Raw genomic sequence first — 25,688 nt, 5'->3', positions numbered from 1 at the left:
TTTCCATTTTTCTTACTATTAATGTGTTAGATAAATATTTCTTGTGATTGTTAGTGGTTTTCAGTCCTTTTGAGAACTGTTTGTTCATATCCTTTAGCTACTTACCTAGTAAGGAATGATTCTTAGTCATGTATTTGTGCTAATTTTCTATTTACTATGGATATTAAACCCCTAGAGAATCAATCAGTTAATAAGCATTTATTAAGTATTTACCTTATTGCAGGCATTGTGCTAATTACCAAGGATACAAAGTCAGGCAAGATCATCCCTTGCCCTCACAAACACACAAACTAATGGAAGAAACAATATGCAAATAAACATGGATGTTATACACACATGTACAGTAGATAGAAGATAATCTCAGAGGGGATGGGGCTAGAAGCTGGGAGAATGTGAAAGAAAGAAGGTCCTGTAAAAGGTTGGATTTGAGCTGAATTTTTAAGGAAGCCAGTAGGCAGAGTAAGGAGCAAGAACTTTCCAGGCATGAAGGACATCCTTTGAAATGGCACAAAGTCAATACATGCAGTGTCTTTCTTATGTAAGGGGCAGTAAGCAATTGTCATAGAGTGTATGGAGGGAAGTAAAGTATGAGGTGACTAGAAGGTAAGAGGAAGCCAGGTTATAAAAGATGTTAAATGCCAAAATGAGGGTATAATGTTTGATCCTTGAGATAATAGCTAACTAGTAGAGCTAATTGAGGTGAGGTGTGTGTATGTGACATTAAAATATCATATTTGTAGCTGAGTGAAGAATGGATTACAGGAGGAAGAAACTTGAACCAGGGAAAACAATTAAATGATTATTGTAATTATTCAGATGAGAAATTATAATAGCCTGAATTTAGGGGTGTGTGTGTGTGTGTGTGTGTGGTGAGAAGGGAATATATATAAGAGATGCTATGAAGGCAAAAATGACAAGATATGGCAACAACACATTGGATATTTGGGGTGAAGAGAAAGTGAGGAATTGAGGATGACACCAAAATTGTGAGCATGGATGACTGGGAAGATGTTTGGACCCTCAACAGTAATACAAAATTTTGAAAAGAGGAGAGCTTGGAGGTGCAGGAGGGAAATGCGGAATGGGAATTAATGAATTCTATTTTGGACATGTTGAGTTTGATCTGTTTACATAATGTCTAAAAGGCAATTGATAGTGTGAGATTTGAACTCATGTGAGAGAGACTAGTGTTGGAAATATGATCTGAGAATCATAACCATAGAAATTATAATTCTGCCCATAGGAATTGATAAAGATCGTCGAGGGAGATAACATAGGAGGAAAAGAGGAAAGTGTTCAGGTTCTGGTCTGGAGCAGGCAACAAGGGTTACTGAGTAGGTATGAAATGGATGAAGTGGGTATGATGGGAGAAAGATCTAGCAAAGGAGAGTTAAAAGGAGCTATCAAGAAAATCAGGAGAAACGTGTCAGAAAAACCTAGAGTGGAGAGAGTTTCTAGGAGGATAGTGTAGCTGGCAGTGTTAAATGTTGCAGAGGAGTCACTTCTGGTGAAGATTTGAGAAAAGGCCATTAGCTTTGCACATTAAAAGATCATTGATAACTTCAGAGTGGGAAATATTAGTATGCTTATATGCAGAAGGGAAAAGACCAGTCAATAAGGAGTGATTGAAGATCATAGAGAGAAATGGGATAAATAATGAAAACAACCTGCTGGATCCATATGAGATGGGATAGAATCAAGGACAGATTGTGGATGTAAGATGGTGAAGGAGGATGTAGTGGTTGGAGATGTCTGAGTAATTTGAGAAAATGGGAGAAGACAGAAAAGAAAATTGTGGGTGAATGACCTCTTTTTGTTGGGGGGAAAGAAATATAAACTAAGATCTTCAGATGAGAGGTGAGCCATTGGAAGCTCAAAGAAAAAAGGTTTGGTTTTCTCCCCACCCCTACCCCCAGTTTGACAATATCCATCCTTAATCTTGTTAGGTTGATTCTTTTTTTGTTTGTTTGTTTGGCGAGGCACTTGGCGTTAAGTTACTTGCCTAAGGTCACACAGCTAGTAAGTGTCAAGTGTCTGAGTCCGGATTTGAACTCAGGTCCTCCTGACTCCAGGGCCAGTGCTCTATTCACTGTGCTACCACTGTGCCCTGATTCTATTTTTTTTTTAAGCAATATTTCCATTTTATGTAATCTAAATCTTTTTTTCTTTTGGGATTACCTCTTGCTCTCATTTGGTTAAGAATTCTCTTCTAGCTATAATTTCAAAAGGTACCTGATATTGTTCTTTTCAATTTTTTTATAGTGTTGACATTCATATTCAGGTTGTAAATCCATTTTGAGGTTTTTATGACATATGGTACAAAATGTTAGTCTGAAACTATTTTCTTCCATACTACTTTCCAAGTTTTCCTGCAGTTATTGTCAGAAAGGGCAATTTGGCAGAAACTAGCCATAGACCAACATCTCTTAGCATATACCAAGAAGGCCAAAATGAGTACATGACTTAGACTTAAAAGGTGATATGATACCATAAGCAAATTAGGGAAGCAGGGAAAATTTTACCTGTTAGATCTATGGATAAGGGAAAAATTTATGACTATACAGATAGATAGAATTATGAGATATAAAATGGATAGTTTTGATTACATTAAATTAAAAGACTTTTGCACAAACAAAATAAATGCTACCAAGATTAGAAGGGAAAAAAAGAAATTAGGGGAAATTTTACCAAAAGTTTCTCTGCTGAAAACCTCATTTCTCAAATATATAGAGAACTAAGTCAAATTTATAAGAATGAGTCATTCCCCACTTGATAAATGGTCAAAGGATATGAACACTTTTCAGATGAAGTAATCAAAGCTATCTAGTCATGAAAAAGTACACTGAATCACTATTGATTAGAGAAATGCAAATTAAAACAACTCTGAGATACTACTTCACACTTATCAGATTGGCTAATTTGAGAGAAAAGGAAAATGACAAACGTTGGAGGGAATGTGAAAAAAAATTGAAATACTAATGCACTGCTGGCAGAGTTATGAATTGATCCAACCATTCTGGAGAACAATTTAGAACTGTCCCCAAAGGGCTATAGAACTGTTCATATCCTTGGGCCCAGCAACACCACTTCTCTCAAAGACACCAACAAAAAAGGAAAAGGACCTATAGTATAAAAATATTCATAGCAACTGTTTTTGTGGTGGCAAAGAGTTGAAAATTGAGGGAATGCCAATCAATTGGGGAATGGTAGAACAAGTTGTGGTATATGAATGTAATGGAATACTATTGTACTGTAAGAAATGATGAGCAGGCAGATTTCAGAAAAACCTAGAAAGACTTAAGTGGACTGATGCTGAGTGAAGTAAGCAGAATCAGGAGAACATTGTACATAGTAACAGCAACATTGTGTGATGATCAGCTGAAATAGACTTGGCTCTTCTCAGCAGTGCAATGTTCCAACACAATTCCAAAGAAATCATGATAGAAAATGTTCTCCACATCCATACAAAAGAACTGTGGATTCTGAATGCAGATTGAACCATACGTTTCTACTTTTTGACTTTTTTTTTCTTTTTTGAGGTTTCCCCTTGTGTTCTGATTCTTCTTTCACAACATGACTAATACAGAAATATGCTTAATGTGATCATACACATATAACCTATATCAGATTGCTTTCTGTCTTGGGGAGGGGGGGAAAGGGTGAGAGGGAGAAAAATTTGGAACTAAGCATCTTATGAAAATAAATGTTGAAAACTATTATACATAACTGGAAAATAATAAAATACTTTTATGATAAAAAAAAGAAATGATTAGCAGGATGCCATCAGAAAAACCTGAGAAGACATATATGAACTGATGCACAGTGAATTGAACAGAACAGGGAGAACACTGTACACAGTAACAGCAATATTGTACAATGATAAGCTGTAAATGACTTAACTGTTCTCAGCAATACAATCATCCAAGACAGTTCCAAATGACTTAACAATGAAAATGCTATCTACTTCCAGAGAAAAAACTGATGGAATCTCAATGCAGGTCAAAGTATCTTTTTTTTTTTTTAACCTTTCTTTTTCTTGGGGATTTTGGTTGGTTTTTTCTTTGGCAACATGGCTAATATAGAAATATGTTTTGTATGACTTCATATATAGTTTTTATCAACATGCTTGCCTCCTCGGGGGAGGGAGGAAGAGAATTTGGAACTCAAATTTTAAAAAAGAACGTTTAAAATTTTTACATGTAATTGAGAAATATTTAATGGAATAAATAAAAATATATTGGGGGGGAAAGAAAATCTCCCCAAATAAATAAATACATGCCATTGTTAAAAAGAAAAGAAAAATCAAGGAGTTCTTTCCTAAGGAATTTATGTTCTTTAGGATTATTAAACACTGACTATTCCATTCACTTGTTTCTGATTTTTTTTTCTGATTCTTTCTTATTAAGTCTGTTCTTGAGATTTTCTTTTTTTAAACTAGAACTAAATAATTCTGCTGATTACTGTTTTGTAATGTAATATGAAGTTTGGAAGTGCTATTTCCCCTTCATTCCTGTTTTTTTTTTTCATACTTTCCCTAGAAATTCTAGAACTTTTTTTCCTTCAAATGATTTTTGTTATTATTTTGTCTAGTTTTATAAAATACTCCCTGGGGGGAAAATAGCATTTTCAGTATCAGTGTTTAGGAAGTGTCAATATGTTCTGGCATATTATATCTGTTAATGAATATGTACTTGATCCCTTCAAGAGATTTAGTCATTTTAAAATTTTGCATATTCCTTAATGCAATCCTTCCATTTTAAAAAAGAATTTAATCTACTGTAAATTCAAGAAAGTCAGCATCAAATAGTGGATAGAAAGCTGACTTAGCTATTCCTCACTCAGGGCCCTCCATCTTCTGACCACAGGCATTTTCATGGGCTTTTCCCCTGTGACTGGAATGCTCTTCTTCCTCCTCCTCATCAGTACCTCCTGCAGTGGGAAGTCTTTCCCAACCTTACCTACGCCGCCTCTTTTAATTCTAGTGCCTTCCCTCTGATGGTTCTTTCCAATTTATCTTGTATATACGTCGATTGTATGTAGTTGTTTGCATATTGTCTACCCTATTCAACTCCTTGAATATAGAGACTATCTTTTTATCTTTATTTCCCCATTACTTAGCTTAGTGCTTGGCACATGGTAAACATTTAACAAACATTTACTGACTGAATGCCTTTGAGTGGGCTGAGTTCGTCTTACCTTTGATTCCTCTATTAGCTGTGGGACCCTCAGCCTTTGACTTTGTCTCATTGCCTTTGTACCTCTAAGTTAGAAAAAGATTGTCCCATCTACAGTGGATGAAGAAGTTTCTTCATTGAGAGTTCCTCATACCAGTGAAATCACCAAAAATAAAAAATATATAAATTCAGAATTTAATCTCTATTAAGTGTGCATTTTCCAACAATAACTTTTAAATAGTATTATATATCATATAATTCCAAGAAAATTTACCGGTGTGTTAAAGCTTCTGTTATCTTTGAGTTTTCTCTAAAGGACATTATATATGTATATATTTTTTCTTTCTTTAACTATGTGAGAAATTTATTGTATCATTAGTTGGTATATTTATTCCCTGCTAAAATATAATTCCCAGAAATAATCTTTTTTCAATGCTTGACAAATTATAATATGCCAAATAACTTTTTTTTTAATAAAATGTACTTTTTTTCCAAATAGAATTGGTCAAAATAATGCAATTTATTCTTTGTTACAGGCCTTAGAGAGTGAATTTGTTTCCTGCCAGCTTCACCAGTGGATCGATCTCATTTTTGGCTATAAACAGCAAGGGCCAGAGGCAGTCCGAGCCCTTAATGTATTCTATTACCTGACCTATGAGGGAGCTGTCAATCTGAGTTCAATAACAGATCCTATATTGAGAGAGGTAAGCTTCTTTATTGAGAGAGTTATTTAATTCCCCATTTCAAATGTGTAAGGTTATTTTTGAATGTGTCGCAAATCTGGTAATACTATATATCACTGGCTTTATACTTTTTAAGATATTTATTTCAAATGCACTTGAGCAGTAAGTATATAGTTTCTTTCATCTCAGCTTTTCATTTGATTTTAAGCATTATTTTGTAAATAAAATTGCTTCAGGGATTCAAACATCACATAAAAATAAAGGAAATGTTTACTTTTATGGAAAAGTTACTTGTATTTTTCTGTTCAGGTTCTTAGCCTAGTGTGTTTTTACCTTTCAGTGAGGGAAACATTGTGTGATGTTTGTAAGCATCAGTCAAAAGAGTTACTGTACCCAGAGATAATTGTACCTTGTAGAAAAAGCTATTCTGAAGAACTTCTGCAAAAGTTCATATTATATGGTCTTCAAAAAAATTATTATTGGGGGTAGCTAGGTGGCTCAGTGGATAAAGCACCAGCCTTAGATTCAGGAGGACTTGAGTTCAAATTTGGCCTCAGACACTTGACAATTACTAGCTGTGTGACCCTGGGCAAGTCACTTAACCCTCATTGCCCCACCAAAAAAAACCAAACAACCCCCTGCCCCCCATAGGTCAATGGAAAGTAGTTTCTAGACAAATGGCCTTCTCCCTATAGCTATAGAGCATTTAAAATATTAGGAACTTGGGGAGTAGGATTAGATGTAAGACCATTTGAGGCTAAAGGCTGCTAAACTATTCTTTTGCCTTTGACCTTTACACATTTAAAATACAGACTTAAAATATCCATGTGCAGCAGGGAAGAGGCAAATGTTTGATGACTCACCTTATATTTTAGATGCCTTTGGACTTAAAGAAAATTGTGTGGCCTGAGACCAATGAAATTGAAATGCTATCACTGCTCTTCTTCTTTCTTTTCTCTGTAGCTTATTGGCTGTATGTCTCTCTCAGCAACCTCAGCACGGGCCTTATAACTAAGTTTTACCTTTCTGAATGGAATAGTTTAAAGTGAGTCCTGCTCTGAAGTTAGAGGATAAGCATAATTCAATTGAAAGGTTTTATATACCTCAAAGATTCTTCATTTTAAATCAGATCTCTCTTGTAATTATTACATCTCCCCTACTTGGAGCATTTCCAGGTTGGTAGAATTAGTGGAGTTTGTACTCTGCTGATAAAACCTTCAATAACCCAAGGTCACCTTCACACTACAGTGAGGTATCACAATAGGACTTCATTGCAATAGCCTAGTAATGGACTGTATATCTCTTGACCAAGGACCAACTTCACTAATTTCATATAGGGAGAGAAGGAAAGAAGGAAGGAAGGAAAGAAACTTGTTGCTTGATTTTCTATTGACATTGGGTAACAAAATTTCTTCCATGAAAGTATGGTTAAATGGAGGAATGGTTAAAAAAATAATACTAGATTGAGTTTTTAGTTGAGACTCTTTAATGATATACAAGGAATAACTCAGTATTTGATCATTTATCGATTTTATTGAATATATACTATGTACAAGACACTGTTCTTACTTAGATTTCAGGGCCAAAAGCAAACAAAGAATGAGGCTACCTGTGATAAGTGAAAATCAATAGCCTATAAAAGTAACAGATCCAGAATTGGAACTTATATGTTTTTGGTCTAAGTCCAGCATCCCAATAAATTTTGCATTATAGGGAAACTTGTTGCAACTTTGTATTTGACTTTTCATCTCTCAAATGAGTTAAACTAAAGGATCTTCATAGTCCCTCTGTAAACTATAAGAACTGTAACTATGATTTACATGAAACCTAGCAATCTTTTTCTTGTAACCCACACAACATATATTTTCTGCTATGCTGTTCTATAACATTGCAGTGAAAATTCAAGTGAATCAGTTTTTTTCTTTCTTTGAGGCTCTGTATGATCCCATTGTTTTTGTTTTTCTATCCCAGTTGGCTAAATCAACTCTTTGGGGTTTTTTGGATGTTATAGACTCACAGGCACCATTGAAATAGCTTAAGTTTATTATTGAGGCATTAGATATATACACTCAAATTGTATGGAAGTTGAAATATTTTCTCAGTCACTTAAATTGTCATTTCAGAAAGGCATTTCATCTTTATTTGATATTTATCTTTATTTGATTCCTTCATTTTAGTATTATTTCTTTGATTCTACTTTCTTTTTCCCCACTCCTTGGTACAATGAAAAGAACTTTGACTTAGAAATCAGAGGATTTAGATTCAAATCTTACCTTTGCTATGTACTAATGTGTGACATTAGGCAAGTCAGTTATACTCTTTGAACCTCAATTTCCTGTTCTTCAAAATGAAGAGTTTAAAAAGATATCTTCTCAGATCCAATGCACCTCTAAACATCTACTTTTATGATCTTTTGTATTAATTTATAAACTAATTCTTGTGCATATGGATGGTCCATATTTAGTTGAAAAGTTATGTATTTTTTTAAAATCAAAGACTACTTGTATAAAAAGAATAGAAGTGATTACTCCTATTCATTTTATTTAAGTCTAGATTTTATCATTACATTTTCTTGTTGGGTTTTTTTGTTTTGGTTTGGTTTTTGGTGAGGCAATTGGGGTCAAGTAAGTGTTAAGTGTCTGAGGTCAAATTTGAACTCAGGTCCTCCTGACTCCAGGGCCGGTGCTCTATCCACTGCGCCACCTAGCTGCCCCCATTACATTTTCTTAATACTAGGCTATACTAACCCATATAATTACTGAGCATTATGCATGTAGGGAATATTTTTAATTTAAAATTTGTTTGAATTTGAACACCAAATAAAATATGTGTTGCTGTATACATTGTAGATCAGAAAGCATTCAAACATGGAATTACAAATCTCTATAATATAGAGCTTGCTTTAAGAAAAAAAGTGTTCAAAAAATGTGTGTATGTATATATGTGTGTGTGTGTGTGTGTATCTTAGTATCTCTTGTTTTTTACACACCCTAAAATTTCCCTTACGCCCCTTCCCTTTCTTCCTCCCAGAGAGCCAGTCCATATAACAAAAAATTTTTGAAAGAAAAAAAAAAAGAAGAAAGGTTTGCTTGACTAGCCAGGGATCAGAATGTACCAACAGTTAATTCCTCATATCTGTTTTGTGTTGAGGGGACTACAATCTGAGCCTTGAACCCCCTGAACCACTCAGTAGTAAAGAATAGTTTCAGTTCCTTTTAAGGAAAATCTAGTTTAACTTGTATAGGAGCAGGGAGTTCGAATACTGATTCTATCACATTGAGATTTTAAGAGAACTCTTATTTCTTCTCTTTCCTCTTAGACTTTAAAACTTGATCCTTATATAGGGCTTTTTGATTGTTCAAGTATTTACCTTTATATGTTTATTTCTCTTGGTTCCTATATTTGCATTTCAAAGTTGTTACTGGGGTCTAGGCTTTTCAATAGAATTTTTTGGAATTTCTCTGTGTCATAGATAGTCTTCCCCCACATCCTGAGAATTATGCTTAGCTTTGCTGGGCATATTATTATTCTTTGCTCTAAGCTTGTAATAGATCCCAAGCTTTCTCTTGTACAGCGGTACCTACCAAATTTTATTAGATCCTAACAGATGCTCCTTGGGATTCTTTCTGCCTCTCTGGATACCTTTTTTTTTTTTCCTGTGACCTGGTAGCTCTGGATTTGGGTTATAATATTCCTGGATTTGTTTTTTGTTTTTTCTCCTAGGAAGTGATCAGTGGATTCTTTCTATTTTCATTTTGCCGTCTGGTTCTAGTGGATGACTGTATGGTACTATGCTTTCATATTCATCCTCTGTGACTTGCCTTTGTTCTATGTTCTTGCATGTTCTTTTAAAAATATAGAGTCATGTTTTCTTTTCACAACCACATAAGTTTGTTTTTCTCATCATCAGAATTGTTTTGCGATGGGTTAAAACTTAACTTATTCCTCCTGGACTTTTATTTGCACCAGTAGATTTTAGTCTGTGAGATCCTTCTTATTCTTTTTCTTAAAGCTTTTAAGTGAGTACTCTTAAAATCAATATGTCAGGCTCTGGCTGAATTTTTGTCTTTTCTACTACAAATTCTAAAATAGAGTGGTCTCTTTCTCCCAAAATTTCTATCAGTTCTCCTTGAAGATCGGTTCCCAAAGCTTTCTCTTCATTAGTTCCTCCATTTTTTGAAGAATAATATTAACATGTACCACTTTTGGCAGAGCACATCATCTAGCAGATATCAATAAAACTGAAGGCCCCCATTATCACTGTATAATGCCTTTGTGCCAGCCTTATACTGTACTTTCTGAATTTTCTATTTCCTTTTACTTTCCAGGTGGTCTATACTATACTCTGATAATAAAACACTGCTTTCTCTTTCTTTACTCAGATGCTCTCCATTGTACTTCACTGCTTTGGTTCTCAGATTTCCTCACATGTATATATCTTCTTAATATACCAAGCTTCTTGTTACTCCCCTTCCCCTACTCTGCTGCCTCTCCCATTTACCTTGATGGTTCCTTTCAAATAGGGTATGTACTTTCCCAGACATGTTCCAGTTATAGGTCCCATAATATCATGTCTTGGGAATATGTATGAGGTAAATTTCCCACATTGCATCAGGCTCTCAAGGTGAATTTACTTGCTATCCATACTTTGTTGCATTTATGTATAGACATTTGAGGCAGGGCAGGTAGGTGACACAGTGGATAAAGCACCCGCCCTGGATTCAGGAGTACCTGAGTTCAAATCTGGCCTCAGACACTTGACACTTATTAGCTCTGTGACCCTGGGAAAGTCACTTAAGCCCCATTACCCCGCAAAAACAAAACAAAACAAAAGAAACATTTGAGGCCATGGGTTTTATTTCAGGCTTTTTCCTTGAGTCTTGTTTCCTGTGTTTTTCTGAATATGAGACAAATTATTCTTCTGTTTTTGAAAATACTCTTTATGATAGCTAGCCTGGTTGATATAGAAGCAATTTTGACCCTCCCCTTTCTTTTATAATTTAAAGCCCTTTGGAATAGATTTGAAGGACTCCAGTCAGTCAGTCTTTCAATAAGGATTCATTAAGTTCTTCCTATGTGACTGGCATTGTGCTAGGCTTTGGAGATACAAATCAATAAAAGAATCCTTAATCTCAAGTAGTTTACATTCAAGTGGAGGAGTGTGTGTGTGTGTGTGTGTGTGTGTGTGTGTGTGTGTGTGTGTGTGTGTATACAGAATAAAGACAATTAACAAAAAATATTTTAAAAACCAGTTAAGCACAAAAGAGTCCAATAAGGTTAACAGTAGAAATTGAAGTGACTAGGAAAGGCCATAGAAGGTGGTATTCAAGCTATATGTTAGAGGAAAAGACAGAATCGATGAGGTACAAACAAGAAAAGAATGCACTCCAAAACTGGGGGAAAACTGCTACAGAGGCAAAGAGATGGGAGGACTATCATGTGAAAGAAAGAGATAGAGGGCTAGTGTAGCTGGATGGCAGTGTTCACATGGGGGAATTGATGTCCACTGAGGCCAAAAAGGTAGATTGGGGCAAATGTGCAAAGTGTTTTTAAAACTAAACAGAGGAGTGTATATTTTATTCTGGAGGAGATAAATGGAAAGTTACTTGAGTTCGAGGATCTGCGCTTTAAGGAAAAAGTTCTCTGGCAGCAGTATAGTGGATGGACTGAAGTGGTGGGACACTTGAGTGCAAGAAATCATTTAGAAAGTCATTGCTATACTCTGGGGGAGATTTACTGAAGGCCTCAGTTAAGGTGGTAGTTTTGTGAATAGAGGGAAGGGGTTGGAACCTATGGTAGTTGATGAGGTAACTAAGAAAGAGAGTGTAAAGGGATAAGAGAATAGGAGATAGAATATTCTATTGGGGTGATAAAACATGTCAGTGAATAAGCAAATACAAGATCATTTGAAGGAGTGAACATTTACTAGGGGGATCAAGAAGGGCTCTCCATTAGAAAGTGGTACATGAGTTGAGTCTTGACAAAAGCTAAGGATGTGTATTTCAGGAATAGAGGACAGCCTCTGAAAAGTTATAGGGGCAGGAAATGGAATAGCAAGTTTAGGGAACAATGAGTAGGCCAATTTGCCTGGAATGTGCTCGAGTATGTGAAGGAAAAGTAATGAGAAATAAGTCTAAATGGGGAGGCTGGAAGTAACTTAAAAAACAGGGCTTCCTTCCAATATGGCTACTTGAAGGGACACTCCAGGAAAAGAACTTTACAAACGGCACCAGATTGATTTATAATCAAGAAATTCAGTGGACAACTACAATGCATGATTGCCACAAAATTGCACAAAAATTCAGTCAGAAGATCATGAGCAATAGAAAAGGGTACCCTCCAGAAATGCTAAAACCTGCTCTCAGGCAAAGAAGACAGGCCAGAGACATGTCCAAAGGTAGCAAGAGCAGAAAGTTTCAATTCCCCGAGAAGACTACAGTATAATTAGAAACGCATGGAGTGGACCTTGGAATCCACATCAGCAGTGGCAGCTCTCTGGATACCATAGAAGAACATACAGATCCATTATTTTGAATGTCAAAGATCCAGGGAAGCATTAATCCCAGGAAGCGGATGTCAGTGTAAGGACCCAGGTAACAGAAGTAGAAGCCAGTCATGGTCTAGCAAGAACCCCATCCATAAGGATGGGACCCTTTGCTTAGCACTAGCAAAAGCCCCTATTCAGGAATTAATGCTTTGATTGTTTTGTAAATACGTGCAGATATAGACCACTGTAAAGAATTATAATTATAATACATTACCATTATAATACATACAGCAATTCCTAAAAATCCACCCTAGAAGGAAAGAGTAACTCCCCAGCAAAAGCAAGCAAAGACTGAGGAAAACCAGAAATTTTCCAGAAGGACTTCTTTGAAGAAATGTAGCAAAAGATTTTTTTTAATAAAATTAATCTCTGGACAGAATTAAAAAAGAAAATAAGTATCTTAGAAGAGAAAACAGTAAACCTTACCCAAGAAACAGGCTGAAAATTAGTATAGAACAAAAAGAAATGAGAGACTCCAGGAGAAGAGAGTAAGAAATATTAGACCAAAGCAGTGATGATGATAACGATAATAATAGTAACAAAGCTATGGCTTATATAGCTCTTTAAGGTTTGCAAAAAGCTTTATAAACATGAACTCATTTGCTCCTTAGAACAACCCCCGGATTATCATCACCACCTTACAGATGAGGAAACCAAAGCAAATAGAGGTTATGTGACTTGCCTGCATATCAAAGCTAATAAATGTCTGAGACAGGATTCAAACTTAGGTCTTTTTGACTCCAAATCCAGAACTCTATCCACTGTACTACCTTGCTACCTCAAATATCAAGTTGTTTAAAAATGGAGAAGAAAATGTGAGCTGTCTGCTCTTAAAAATAACTCACCTGGAAAAGTTTTGTTTTTGTTTTTGTTTTTCTTGTGGGGCAATGGGGGTTAAATGACTTGCCCAGGGTCACACAGCTAGTAAGTGTCAAGTGTCTGAGCCCGGATTTGAACCCAGGTACTCCTGAATCCAGGGCCAGTGCTTTATCCACTGCACCAGCTAGCCACCCCCTATTTGAGTTTTCTTATACAAAATGACTGGTAATGTTTTACATAGCTGCTTATGCTTTTACATAATTACCTATATCTGAATTGGCTTACTGCCTTAGGGAAGGATGGGGGAGGGGGGAGGAGAGATAGAATTTGGAACTCAAAACTTTAAATAAAAATGTTTATGAAAATAAAAAAGAACCTTTCAATCACCAAAAAAAAATGCTCTATTGTATCTTTATTTAGGGAATTGATTAAAATATAGGAGAAAAAAAGCTGAAAAGCTGTTCCCTAAAATGATCAAAGGCTATGAAATGGCAATTTTCAAAAGAACTGCAAGCTATCAATAACTATATTAAAATACTCCAATTCACTAATAAGGTAAATGAATATTAAAACAAGCCTGAGGTGCTACTTCACACTTAAGGGATTGGCAAAAATAACAAAAGAGGAAAATGGAAATTGTTGGAAGTGCTAGGCGATGACAGGTATACTAATACACTATTGATAAAGATGTGAATTGATCCTATTATTTTTAGAGAGCAGTTTAGAGGTATAGGCCAAAAGTCAGTAAATTGTATAATATCACTATTAGCCATATAGCTAGGGAAAAACCCAAAGGTAGAAAAATATTTATTGCAAAAGAAATTTTTGTTGTAACAAAGAATTGGGAACAAAGTAGGTCCATGAATTAGAGAATAGCCAGACAAAGTATGATATATGGATGTAATGAAATATTACTGTCACGAGAAATGAAAAAGAGGATAACTTCACAGAGACCTTTAAAGACTTGTATGAACTGATGGCATAGTGAAGTGAGCAAAACCAAGAGAACAGTTTATACAATTACTACAACCTTATAAAGGAACACAACTTTAGAAGACACAATCAGGATGTCAGAAGACTGATGAATCATGGTTCCCATGTCTTAGCAGAGGAGTGATAGACAAGAGATTTAAAAGGATATGAGATGGGGGCAGCTAGGTGGCACAGTGGATAGAGCACTGGCCCTGGAGTCAGGAGTACCTGAGTTCAAATTCGGCCTCAGACACTTAACACTTACTAGCTGTGTGACCCTGGGCAAGTCACTTAACCCCAATTGCCTTGCTAAAAAAAAAAAAAAGATAGGAGATGGGGCAGCTAGGTGGTGCAGTAGATAGAGCACTGGCCTTGGATTCAGGAGGACCTGAGTTCAAATCCGCCCTCAGACACTTAACATTTACTACCTATGTGACCCTGGGCAAGTCACTTAACCCCAATTGCCTCACCCCCCCCCCAAAAAAAAAGATATGAGGAGCAGAATGATAAAATACATTCTCATACATTGCCAATACGGTGTTGATTTGTTTTGCTTAACTCTACTTACTAGTTAAAATTAAGAACTTCCATGTAGGGGTAGAGAGAGTGGGAAAGTTGATGAGTAATGATAATGATGTAGAAGAAGAAAAGAAGAAAAAGAATACCCATGAAATTTTAAAATTACATAAAAGGGAACATAATAAAGGAACAGAAGAAGTCATGGGGAAGCAGGGGAGTTTTGTTTCTATTATATTAAATTTAATATATAGGGGCAGCTAGGTGGCGCAGTGGATAGAGCACCGGCCCTGGAGTCAGGAGTACCTGAGTTCAAATCCGGCCTCAGACACTTAACACTTACTAGCTGTGTGACCCTGGGCAAGTAACTTAACCCCAATTGCCTCACTTAAAAAAAACCAATTTAATATATACTCTATAAGACAAACTACATAAAAAGTTGACAGTTTTGTAGATAGTCCTATTTGTTCTGCATATTGAAGTCTTAATGTTTATTAATACTATCCATAATGAAAAGAAAAAAAGTTTAAAGGATACAGACCTTGGAAATAAGGAGAACTTGGTTCTCTTTCCCCTCTGCCACTTAACTGGCTATGTGCTCTTGAGAAACTTCTCTTTATAAAATGAAAGGGTTAAAATATGCAATGAGACCCATTTTGGCCCTAAAATTATTTTCTTCTTATTCTACCATGTTGTAAAATGGTGAATTTTTCAAGGCAGGAGATAATGGTGGTGGTGGTGATGATGGTGGTGGTGATTGATGATGATGATGATGATGGTGGTGGTGGTGGTAGTTAACATTTATATAGCACTTAGTGTGTGCCAGGCACTGAGATGAGCACTTTACAATTATTATTTCATTTGATCTTCACAACAACCCTGGGAGGTAGGTGCTCTTATTATCGACATTTTCCAGATGAGGAAATTGAGGCAGGCAGAGGTTGAGTGACTTGCCCAGGGTCACACAGCTAGTAAGTGTTGGAGGCACAATTTGAACTCAAGTCTCCCTGACTCCAGTCCTGGTCCTCTGTTCTCTGTGCCATCTAGAAGTACTTGATCATATGCTAATACTGCTTTGGTTTCTTATTATCTTTAAATAGTTTTCTTGTTTCCTTTCTTGACATGAGCTGTCATTTTTTGCTGTTTCGTGGTACATATCTTTTAACTCGTTGCCTCACCTGAATTTTTGTATTGAGTGTAGTTTGGGTTAGGAAAACAAAGAACCATGCTTAGAATTAAGAACAAAGCAAGAATAAATAGGTTTTGGATAATGGTTTGAGGAGATCACCTATTAATTAAACATATGGGTTTTGTGACACCAATTTTGACTCTTCAGAGGCCTTTTTGTTTTCTTTTGCTTGTTTCTGGGTTCTTAGTCTTTTTCATTTAGAATAAATGACCTCTGAATAAATGAGTTATTTACTGTATTTCATTTTAAATATTTGTGTGGCACTTGGATATTTGCAGTTATTTATAGCCACTTTCATTGATTCTTTTTCATTGTGTGAACCCGTAGCTTTTTAGATCCTTATATAGTTCTTCTATTATATGGCCCACTGAACCATACTTGTCTATCCTATTTAGTGCTTCATGATTATATTTATTCACCCTTGAAGTACAGCACATTGATCAACCTTTGCTTTCAGTTGAAGGATCTGAGTTAGAACATGATTAAGTGATTTGAATTCAGTTACTTAATTCTAGTTATCATCTGATCTCCCATGAATCCTCCATCACACCCTAATGTTCTTTCCCTTAATTTAAAATTTATTTCCTCCACCCATCATGTCCTGAATTCTTACCTATCCCTAAATTTAAATTCTACTTTCTTTCTTGAAGTTTTGTGTCATTTTCTTATTATTTAGATAATATTTTGTGTTACTATGTGTACATGTTCTAAATCAAGGGAAAGCTTCCTATCAAATCACCAACTTCCAGAATCAGGCTCATCAAGCCTCCAAATGGGTTGATAACCAAGTAGAACACATGTTTGTTATATGCTGTTAGGATTGTACTGACACATGTGGGAGGTTTCAGCTGCACATCAGATGGAAAGGTCCCAGAGTCCTTGGGGTGTAGCAGCAAAGCAGATGGTTGTGGGTCTCTTTCTTTAATGAAGTCATTCCCACTTCAGTTTCTGGTGTTGAACCATTTGAAAGGGCCAAGGACTTTAGTGGCAAGAATTTTCTTTTTTGGGTCTTTAGTAGATGTGACTACAGCCCCAGCAGAAGCCACTGCCATGCTGCATCTCCACAGAGGTTGGATTACTTCTCAGGATATGATGGCTATGGGCCATTGGATTGGTTGCATTCTCTTCCCAAAGCTTGTGGATTCAGAGTTCCTGGCCTGTCTCCACCATGGTTGTCACAGAAATGTTGATAGTTTGACTTGCCTAACTCAACCTGCCTCTTACCTCTGCCTTAGGGGCCCCCACTGCTTCACCTAGGCTAGCTTGCCTGCCTTGTGTGTAAAGAAAAGAAAAAGAAAAAGAAAATCCTGCTTCATATTTCAAAAGGAAGTCTGACCCCTAGAGAGCAGAGATTCTTAATATTTTTTGTGTTGTAGACCATTTTGGCAGTCTGATAAAGCTTTTCTGCTCAGAATTTTTAAATGAATAAAATAACATGCATAGGATAACAAAGAAAACCAATTACATTGAAATCATTATCAAAATCAAAAACAAAAACAAGTTCATAGATCCCAAGTAAATTAAGAACACTTGTTGTAGAACTTCCCAGACTATGTGGCAATCTCACCAATGGGATTGAGGACTCATGGTCATATGGAAGTCACCTCACCTTCAGACAAGAAACTAAACCACTTTTTCTAGTGACACTCTTGGGTACTAAGTGCTAAATCAGTGTAGCACTGGGATTTAGGATGAAGGGTTGGGGCACTCAGCTTCTCTTTCTTCTAAGCCCCCCCCCCCCCAGTCTACCTCACAGACTGGACCTAATGCCATGTATTTGTTTTGTGTCCGTACAATATAGGGAACCCAAGTTTTTCTCTGGGAATCCCTAAAAAACATTAAATAAGCCAACTATAAGTCCAGACAATATCTCCAGGTAACTCTTTCTACTTGGAGAATACCCAAATTCCCTGGTCCGCTGAAAGAACTTGGGGTCTCCCAAATTTTCTCCTCGGATTTCTGCCTCTACAGAGCCAATCTAAGTGGCATTCCACACTCACTCAGCAAATAGACAAACAAGTTCAGTTCAAGATACAAGAAAACAGGATCAGGTAAGCCTCAAACACATGTAGTACTCCAAAAAGGAATTAAATACTTGGGCTTTTAACTATTCAGGGTTTTTAGGCCTGCACAGACACCCTCTTCTTATAGACCTATAGCCCATAGTACTGTAAGGCAAGCAATCTAGGTCTCTGTAAAAGCAAAAGAAAATGAGAGAGAGAGAGAGAATATGAATGAATGTATGTGCTAGGTAGGTACCAGTATTTTTGTTATACAAAATCCATACTTCTCAGTATGAGCTGCAGTATTCATACTGGTTAGGGTGCCATAACAGATTTCATTATATAAGCATTCAAATAATAAAGAAACTGGACTGATCTGTAAGGAAGCACTAGAAAAACCGCCTTCATGATTAAAGAGTAAAACAAAAGAGAGGAAGAAAACTGCACGTTTTCCTCTGTTGATCCTTAAAACTGGACAATCCAGTCGCTGAAATCCTGGATCTCTCCAGTGGGTCCCTACTGATGTAAAGGGCACAATATTATGCCAGGCCAACTCTGTAGTTATTCTTCTAACCTCCACTCACATTACAGGTCAGGTCACCAGAGCACAATAGATTTACCAATGTTGGCAGTACTCCCTTGCAACTTGTAGGACACAAAATGGCATCTTGTTAGTCAATTGATTGACTTGTGGACTGAGTCGAGCAGATACCTTCCTCCAAGCTGCTTCTTATTTGGCTTGACCCATGTGCTGGATCTCAGGATGCCTCTTTTGACCAGTCAGAGCTTACAAAGTCATTCTGTCTCCCATCCTTCACCTAACATTGGTAAAGAATAGATACAATAGGGAGGGAAGAAAGAGGCAGACATGGATTCCCAGTTAGGAAGTGGTATGGCTAGGGAGATATGGCAAGTGATAACATGACTATTCTATTCCTACTCAGAGGTTTTTAATCTGTTTGATCACCAACAAAGGGAGGGAGATTAGTTTCATCCCTTTGGGCCTTTGGTATATACAATCAATTCTGCTTCAGCAGCCAATTAAAAAGGTGGGTTTTTTTTTTGGGGGGGGGGGGGTTTGGTCACCACACAGTAAACTGGCAGGAAGGTAAATCCTCTGAATTTGAGCAGCACTCTCCCATTAGTCTTTATTGTGCTCTTCCACAAGTGACTCTAGGAGCCTCCCCGTGTCTGATGTCAAGCAGAGCTCACAGCTATCTCTGGGAACAGTGCCCTTACTGGTCATTTCCTCGTTACACATGTGATTATGTCATGCTCTTTCTAGCTCTGAGGGCAGGAACTGAGTCATCTATAAACGGATTATGATCCTCAGTGCCTAGCAGAGTATACTTTATACAACATGCTCTTTATGTTGGCTGAGCATGAATATGAATCAGCACATCAACAAAGTGGAAAGTTGGATCAAAATCCGGGATCTCCTGGCTTTACTTCTGAGTGCTGTTTTAACAGGTGCCAGATGGTGAAGGAAGGGGTCACAGGGGGTGGAGGGGAATAGGAGAATGTGAAATGTAGGCCTCTAGGCCTTTTTGTATCATCCTGGACAGCATGGGGTTAGGTGGTTAAGAGTGAATTTATCAGATTTTTTGTGAGCACTGACAACAATGAACAAGTTTGGATTGGATTACTTCTCAGAGAGGACAGAACATAGGTGAAAGGGACATTTGAGGGAAGCAAGAGTAAGCCTATAACAGAATTTTGGTACATTTCATTTGAGGTTGGGAGCCAGGCTCTGGGACACAGGCCCTTGCTGCTATTGTAGCTTAGAACAGGATTGAAGTGAGACTTGAGGTGAGGAATTCACTGGGATATGGAGCCAGGGAAAGAAAGGAAGCATATCATTTGGTACCTTCCAATTGCAATTAATTAAGACAGCTAGGTGGCACAGTGGATAGGCACTAGGCCTGGAATCAGGAAGACCAGAGTTCAAATGCAGCCTCAGACACTTATTATTAGCTGTGTGACCCTGGGCAAGTCACTTAACCCTGTTTGCCTCAGTTCCTCATCTGTAAAATGAGCTGGAGAAGGAAATGGCAAACCTCTCCAGTATTTTTGCCAAGAAAACCCCAAATGCGTTCAGTAAGAGTTGGATACAGGGGCAGCTAGGTGGCGCAGTGGATAGAGCACCGGCCCTGGAATCAGGAGTACCTGAGTTCAAATCTGGCCTCAGACACTTAACACTTACTAGCTGTGTGACCCTGGGCAAGTCACTTAACCCCAATTATCTCACTTAAAAAAAAAAAAAGAGTTGAATACAATTGAAATGACTGAACAGCAATTTTAACTATTTTTGTTAGTGGAATCAGACCAGTACTCTATAAACAGTAATGTTTAGGACAGAGTTTGAGTCACTCTGTCCTATTTGTGGTTCTGAGAATTAGGACTATGGAAGCTGAGATGAAGAGATGATGATAAACTTTCCTTTGGTCCCAACTTTTATAGTAATGCCTTAGAGAATGCTGTTTTCTCCATTTCTTTTTAAAACGTTTTTATTGCTATATTTCTATGTTACCTTCATTTACAAATTAACCCTCCCCCAACCTCTAGCCAGTTAGCCAACACCTTATAACAAAGAATGAGAACTAAAGAGAAAATAGTAGTTAAGCAAAACCTAGCATATCAACCATGGCTGACAGTTACCAGTATTCTGTAGTGATCCTTCATCCCTACATCCCCTACCTATAAAAAAGGAAAGGAAGTGTATTTTCTCAGCTCTCTTCTCTTGGGCCAATATTAGTCATTTTAATTTTAAAGCATTCAGGGTTTTTATTGTTCTTCTTTCCATTGTAGTCATGGTAGATATTCTTTTCTTGATTCTTTACTCTGCATCAGTTCATATAAGGCTTCCCATGCTTATCTTCATATTTGTCTTTTCTTATGATCCAGCAATATCCCATTGCATTCACGTGTCACAAATGTTCCATCTGTTTTCTTAACTGCTTCATTTCTTTAAAAATGTTTTTATTTTGTTTTCCACATTTAAGAATCAGAGTCAGTTTGGAGAGATTGTTGACTACTACTTTTTGAAATTCTGCCTCAGCTATTTTTACTTCTTTGGGGGGGGGGGGGAGGGGGGGGGGAGGGGGGGGTAGTCCTTACTACTCTTGGTTTTAAAAAGAGAAAGAGATTGATCCTCATACTCTCTCCCAAGCGTATGTTTAATGTCAGTGGTTGGTTTTCTGTATCATAAAATTTTCCTTCCAAATACAGTTCAAAAACAACATATTGCTCTGAGATTGTCTGCTTTCCAAAAGAAGGAACCAAAGTGTTTAGATTTACATGACCCTAGTTTCATGACAGCAGTAGCAGATCTGATATCTTATCCAAGGAAAAGCATTTTTGGCCTCTAATTCAGTTACTTTCATGGTGGGAGTCACTAGCTTATTTCAGCTCTAACGCTGCTGCAGAACACTGGCAGCAGTGAATCTTTCAAAAAGTATAAACACAATTGGTATTTATAGCATTGTTAACATTTGCTAAATAGTTGGGAGAGTGATCTGTGTGCCTGTTTTTAGCAGGTGGGGCAAAAATCTTTGTTGTGGCTACAGTGGGTTTTAAGAAGTTAGAATAAGGTGATTACAAAACATTGTGGCAGAACAGTAAATTAAAAGTGTTGAGTACAATAAGTTAAGAATCTGCACAGACACAGTTCAAAGTATGGTAGAAACAATCCCTGAAGCATCTCTGGCCTGACGTGTGTTACCCAGATGGCTTATTTGACATAGTGCAGTACAGGAACTGTGCAGTGAAAAGCCAAATAAATGTTAAGGATTAGTCAAGTTTTAATTGAAAACCTACATTAAAAATACCATAAAATGAAGCCAGGTTTTTAAAGTTATATTTCACAACCAAACAGGTTTTTTATTTTTTCTTAGACAGCTAAGAAAGCTTAGTTGTTGTATTAGCTGCAATAGTGTCTTTCACTCCTCTGACAATTGAGTCATGTGGACATCTAACACTTGTAAAAGAGGTAACAAACATCCTAAAAGGTGTGGTTAGTAAGGTTGCCTGTCTCAAAAGCTCAAGACAAATAAATGCTGCTTTTATAAAGGGGTTTTCCCCTACTCTAACCACTGCCTAATGAACGCCTGGTATTTACACAATTAAATCTTTATCAACCTGTTTACTTCTTCCAGACAGAGAGCTGGCTTTAAAAATGGGAAGAGTGGGGAATCCTAGAGTGAATAAATGTAATTCTTTATATTGTAAAGTATGCTAATATGCTTTAAGAATGTTGAAAAAGAAGGAAGAAAACAAGCATTTAAGTGCCTGCTATGTGGCAGACACCATTCTAAACATTTCACAAATATTATCACAATTTACCTCAAAACAGCACTTTGAGGTACGTGCTATTATCCTCATTTTACAGTTGAGGAAACTGAGGCAAGCAGAGGTTAAGTGACTTGGCCAGTCACACAGCTAGTGTCTGTGGCTGAATTTCTGACTCCAGGCCCCAGAGCTTTATCCATAGTGCCACATTGCTGAAACTGAGTTCATTTAAAAACCTTATTTGCAAAATCAGTTAAATATGTTTGGCAAATTCCTAAATGTTTGTAATGACAACAATACAGTATTGTTAGTAGTGAGTTTTTGTTTAGTTTCTTAAGAGTATTTCTGATCCATTTATAATAAATATAATCACAGACATTTAATTTTTTCCTGGTATGATTTTATTAATAATGACAATAAATCAGAAATAATAGCTATTGGTGTTTGTTGTAATGAGTAATCAAATGCTGGACTGAATAATCACATTTCTACACATATCTAAGAATTTGATTCAGTTGCCCTTTTTTATGGCATACAACAAACAAAACCAAATTGATTGTGTTTGCTCTTCAGTCCAGCCACTCCTGTGTAATCGTTTCATATGCATGTGTGTTCAATCCATTGTCTACTTAACTAGACTTTAAGCTTCCTCAGGTCAGGGACCACGTCTTATAATTCTTTGTATCATCTGTAGTATATAGCATAGTGCTTTCCTACTGTAGACAGTAAAAACTGTTATGTCTCACCTATATAAATCAGTATTGACCAAGTGAATTATTATTCTTATGCTATTTTTAAAAACATTCCTCTTTGATCTTAAGATACAATTTCACAGAGGTGATAAGCCTTCAACTTTTGACTGTTGTAAATTTGTTGTCCGGTGTATGTCTTGAAGAAGTTCATTCCATTTGGATCTTTGCATTTGGCAAACTCTTGGAAACACTGTGTGTGTGTGTGTGTGTGTGTGTGTGTGTGTGTGTGTGTTTTTCTAGTCTTACTGCTTTATCTACTAATTTCCAGTAGCCAGAGATGGAGGTGTTTTGAATGAGCACATCAATGTTCTAGACAGAGATACTGTTTGAAATTATCCATGAGCACAGTGCCTCTGAACATTATTGAGTGACGTTTGTTTCTCTTGGTTGTGTCTGCTCTGACTAGCTGGTTTCTTTCAGATTGGCAGCTGGGATTACACTGTACTAGATGGACAGCTGCAAGAACTGCAGATTGTAGGGGGACTGAGTTAGGCCTCAGTTTAATATGCCTGGAATGCTTAGACTTGGTTACAAGGTCCTGATGGGAAAATCGACCACACTTTAACACACTATGATCATTCACTGTTTTGCCTTAGAAACTGCCCTGTGCTTATTTTTAAAAAATATACTAATAAAATACTTTTTCAAATGAGTAAAAATGCTTTTCTGTTCCCTGCTTTTATATCACTTTGTTCTTTTTGTAGTCTTTTTAAAAATCCTTGTTTTACATTGCTTTCTTTTCTGAAACTATCCCTCCATCATACCTTACCACAAAAAATAAAAAAGAGGGGAAAAGGTGGTTTAACAAAATCAGCCAACTCATCAACTGTAGGTGATGGTATATGTAGTATTCTATACCATATTGCCCCATATCAGCAAATCAGAGAGGGCGGGGTACATTCCCTACTCTTCTCTAGGGCCAGTCTCATTCTTTAAAAGTATGCTGTGTAGGGGGCAGCTAGGTGGCACAGTGGATAGAGCACCATCCCTGGAGTCAGGAGGACCTGAGTTCAAATCTGGCCTCAGACACTTAAAACTTACTAGCTGTGTGACCTTGGGCAAGTCACTTAACCCCAATTGCCTCACTAAAAAAACCAAAAAAAAGTATGCTGTGTTCGTTATTTCTTCTTGTTTACATTTTCATCGCTATCATTGTGTATGTTGTATTTCGAGTTCTGCATACTTTGCTTGAATTCATGTGTTCCCATACATCTCTGAATTCTTTCTTTTCGTCATTCTTACATCACTGGGATGTTCCATTACACACACACACACTGCCTTTTCTTTAACCAGTCCCCACTAATTAGGCTAGTATTTGGCTTCCAGTTCTCTGATTCCTTGTAAAGGAAGTCTATGAATATTTTGGTGTTTTTGTTAACTTTTCATTCCTCCTAGTACCACCGCTTTACTCTGGCCAGCCATAAGTCCCAGCCCAGATCTCATTTTGCCATTGTTTGGCCTCTTGATGGCTCAGGGTGGGCCTAAATAGTAATTGTATCTCTTTAGGTCAGAAACCCAAGGGTCTCTCCCCCACACACACACTTTTTAATCTGTCATTTTGAGGGGGAAACAGGTAAAAGTAGGGGTTCTTTGCCTCCTTTCATTCCTAGCCTTAATCACTGAATGGGTGTTGTCTCAGGCAAACTGAGAACTGTAAAAGACCTTAGTTTAAAAGGCCAAGGTCTCCCACTTCATTGGAACCATCTCCAGTTTCTGGATAATGTGTCTCGCCCCTGGCCCCAGATGGCTCCAGAGGAGAGAGTAAGTCTGGTGACTCTGCACAGCCTTCCTCACTTAAAACCAGTTATCTGTCATGGTCCTCTTTGAGAACAAATGACAAAACACAATCTTTCCTTCTGGCTTTAACTTCCCTTGGCCCTGGGCCTAGCAGGGGAATCTCTGGGTCAAAAGGCGTGGACACCTTAGTCATTTTCTCTGCCTAATTCCTAAAGAGATTTCCAGAATTAACCAATTCACAACCTTGATGACAGTGTATTAGTGTGCCTGTCTTTTTGAAGCCTCTGCATCATTGTCTATTTCCATTTTTTCTCATCTTTCCCAATATGATGATTGTAAGAAAAAACCTCAGAGTTGTTTTGACTAGCATTTCTCTTATTATCTAATGTAGGCCATTCTTTCATATGGTTGTTAATTGTTAGCAGTTCTCTTAAGAATTTTTCATTCATTCTTTTTGACCACTTATCCACTAGGAATTTTTGTATTTGCATTTATACCTTGCATATCTTATATGTCAAACCCTTTCCAGAAATGTGTCTTTCCCCAATGAGAGCTGTCCTTATCTTAGTTGTTTTGATTGTGTTTGCAAAAAAGCTTTTAAATTTCACATAATTGAATTTATCTATTTTATCTTTTGTGATTTCCTTTATTTATTTGTTCAGTTAAGAATTCTCTCTAGCTATAGGTATTAAAGTTCCCTCATATAGTTTTTTTGTTTGTTTGTTTTTTTGTGAGGCAACTGGGGTTAAGTGACTTGCCCAGGGTCACACAGCTAGTAATTGTCAAGTGTCTGAGGCTGGACTTGAACTCAGGTACTCCTGAATCCAGGGCTGGCGCTCTATCCACTGCGCCACCTAGCTGCCCCCCTCATATAGTTTTAATGATGTGACCTTTTACATTTAGGGAGCATATACAATTTGAGGTTAGTGTAGCAGATACAGTAAGATATCAATCAATCAATCAACATGTATTAAGCACCCATCATATGCCAGGCAATGTGCTAAGTGCT

General features: G+C 37.0%; 1 protein-coding gene across 1 annotated transcript in view; it reads left to right on the top strand.

Annotated features, from left to right (window-relative positions):
* LRBA (LPS responsive beige-like anchor protein) overlaps window positions 1–25,688 on the top strand; it is a 762,673-nt gene that overhangs the window by 664,734 nt on the left and 72,251 nt on the right. Inside the window, 1 exon segment of the mRNA XM_043969784.1 lies at window positions 5,711–5,878. Within this exon segment, the coding sequence (XP_043825719.1) occupies window positions 5,711–5,878 (168 nt within the window).

Source organism: Dromiciops gliroides, chromosome 6, assembly GCF_019393635.1.
Source record: "Dromiciops gliroides isolate mDroGli1 chromosome 6, mDroGli1.pri, whole genome shotgun sequence".
Classification (NCBI taxonomy): domain Eukaryota; kingdom Metazoa; phylum Chordata; class Mammalia; order Microbiotheria; family Microbiotheriidae; genus Dromiciops; species Dromiciops gliroides.
The sequence above is the reverse complement of the archived record's forward strand: the minus strand, read 5'-3'. Positions and strand labels throughout refer to the sequence as shown.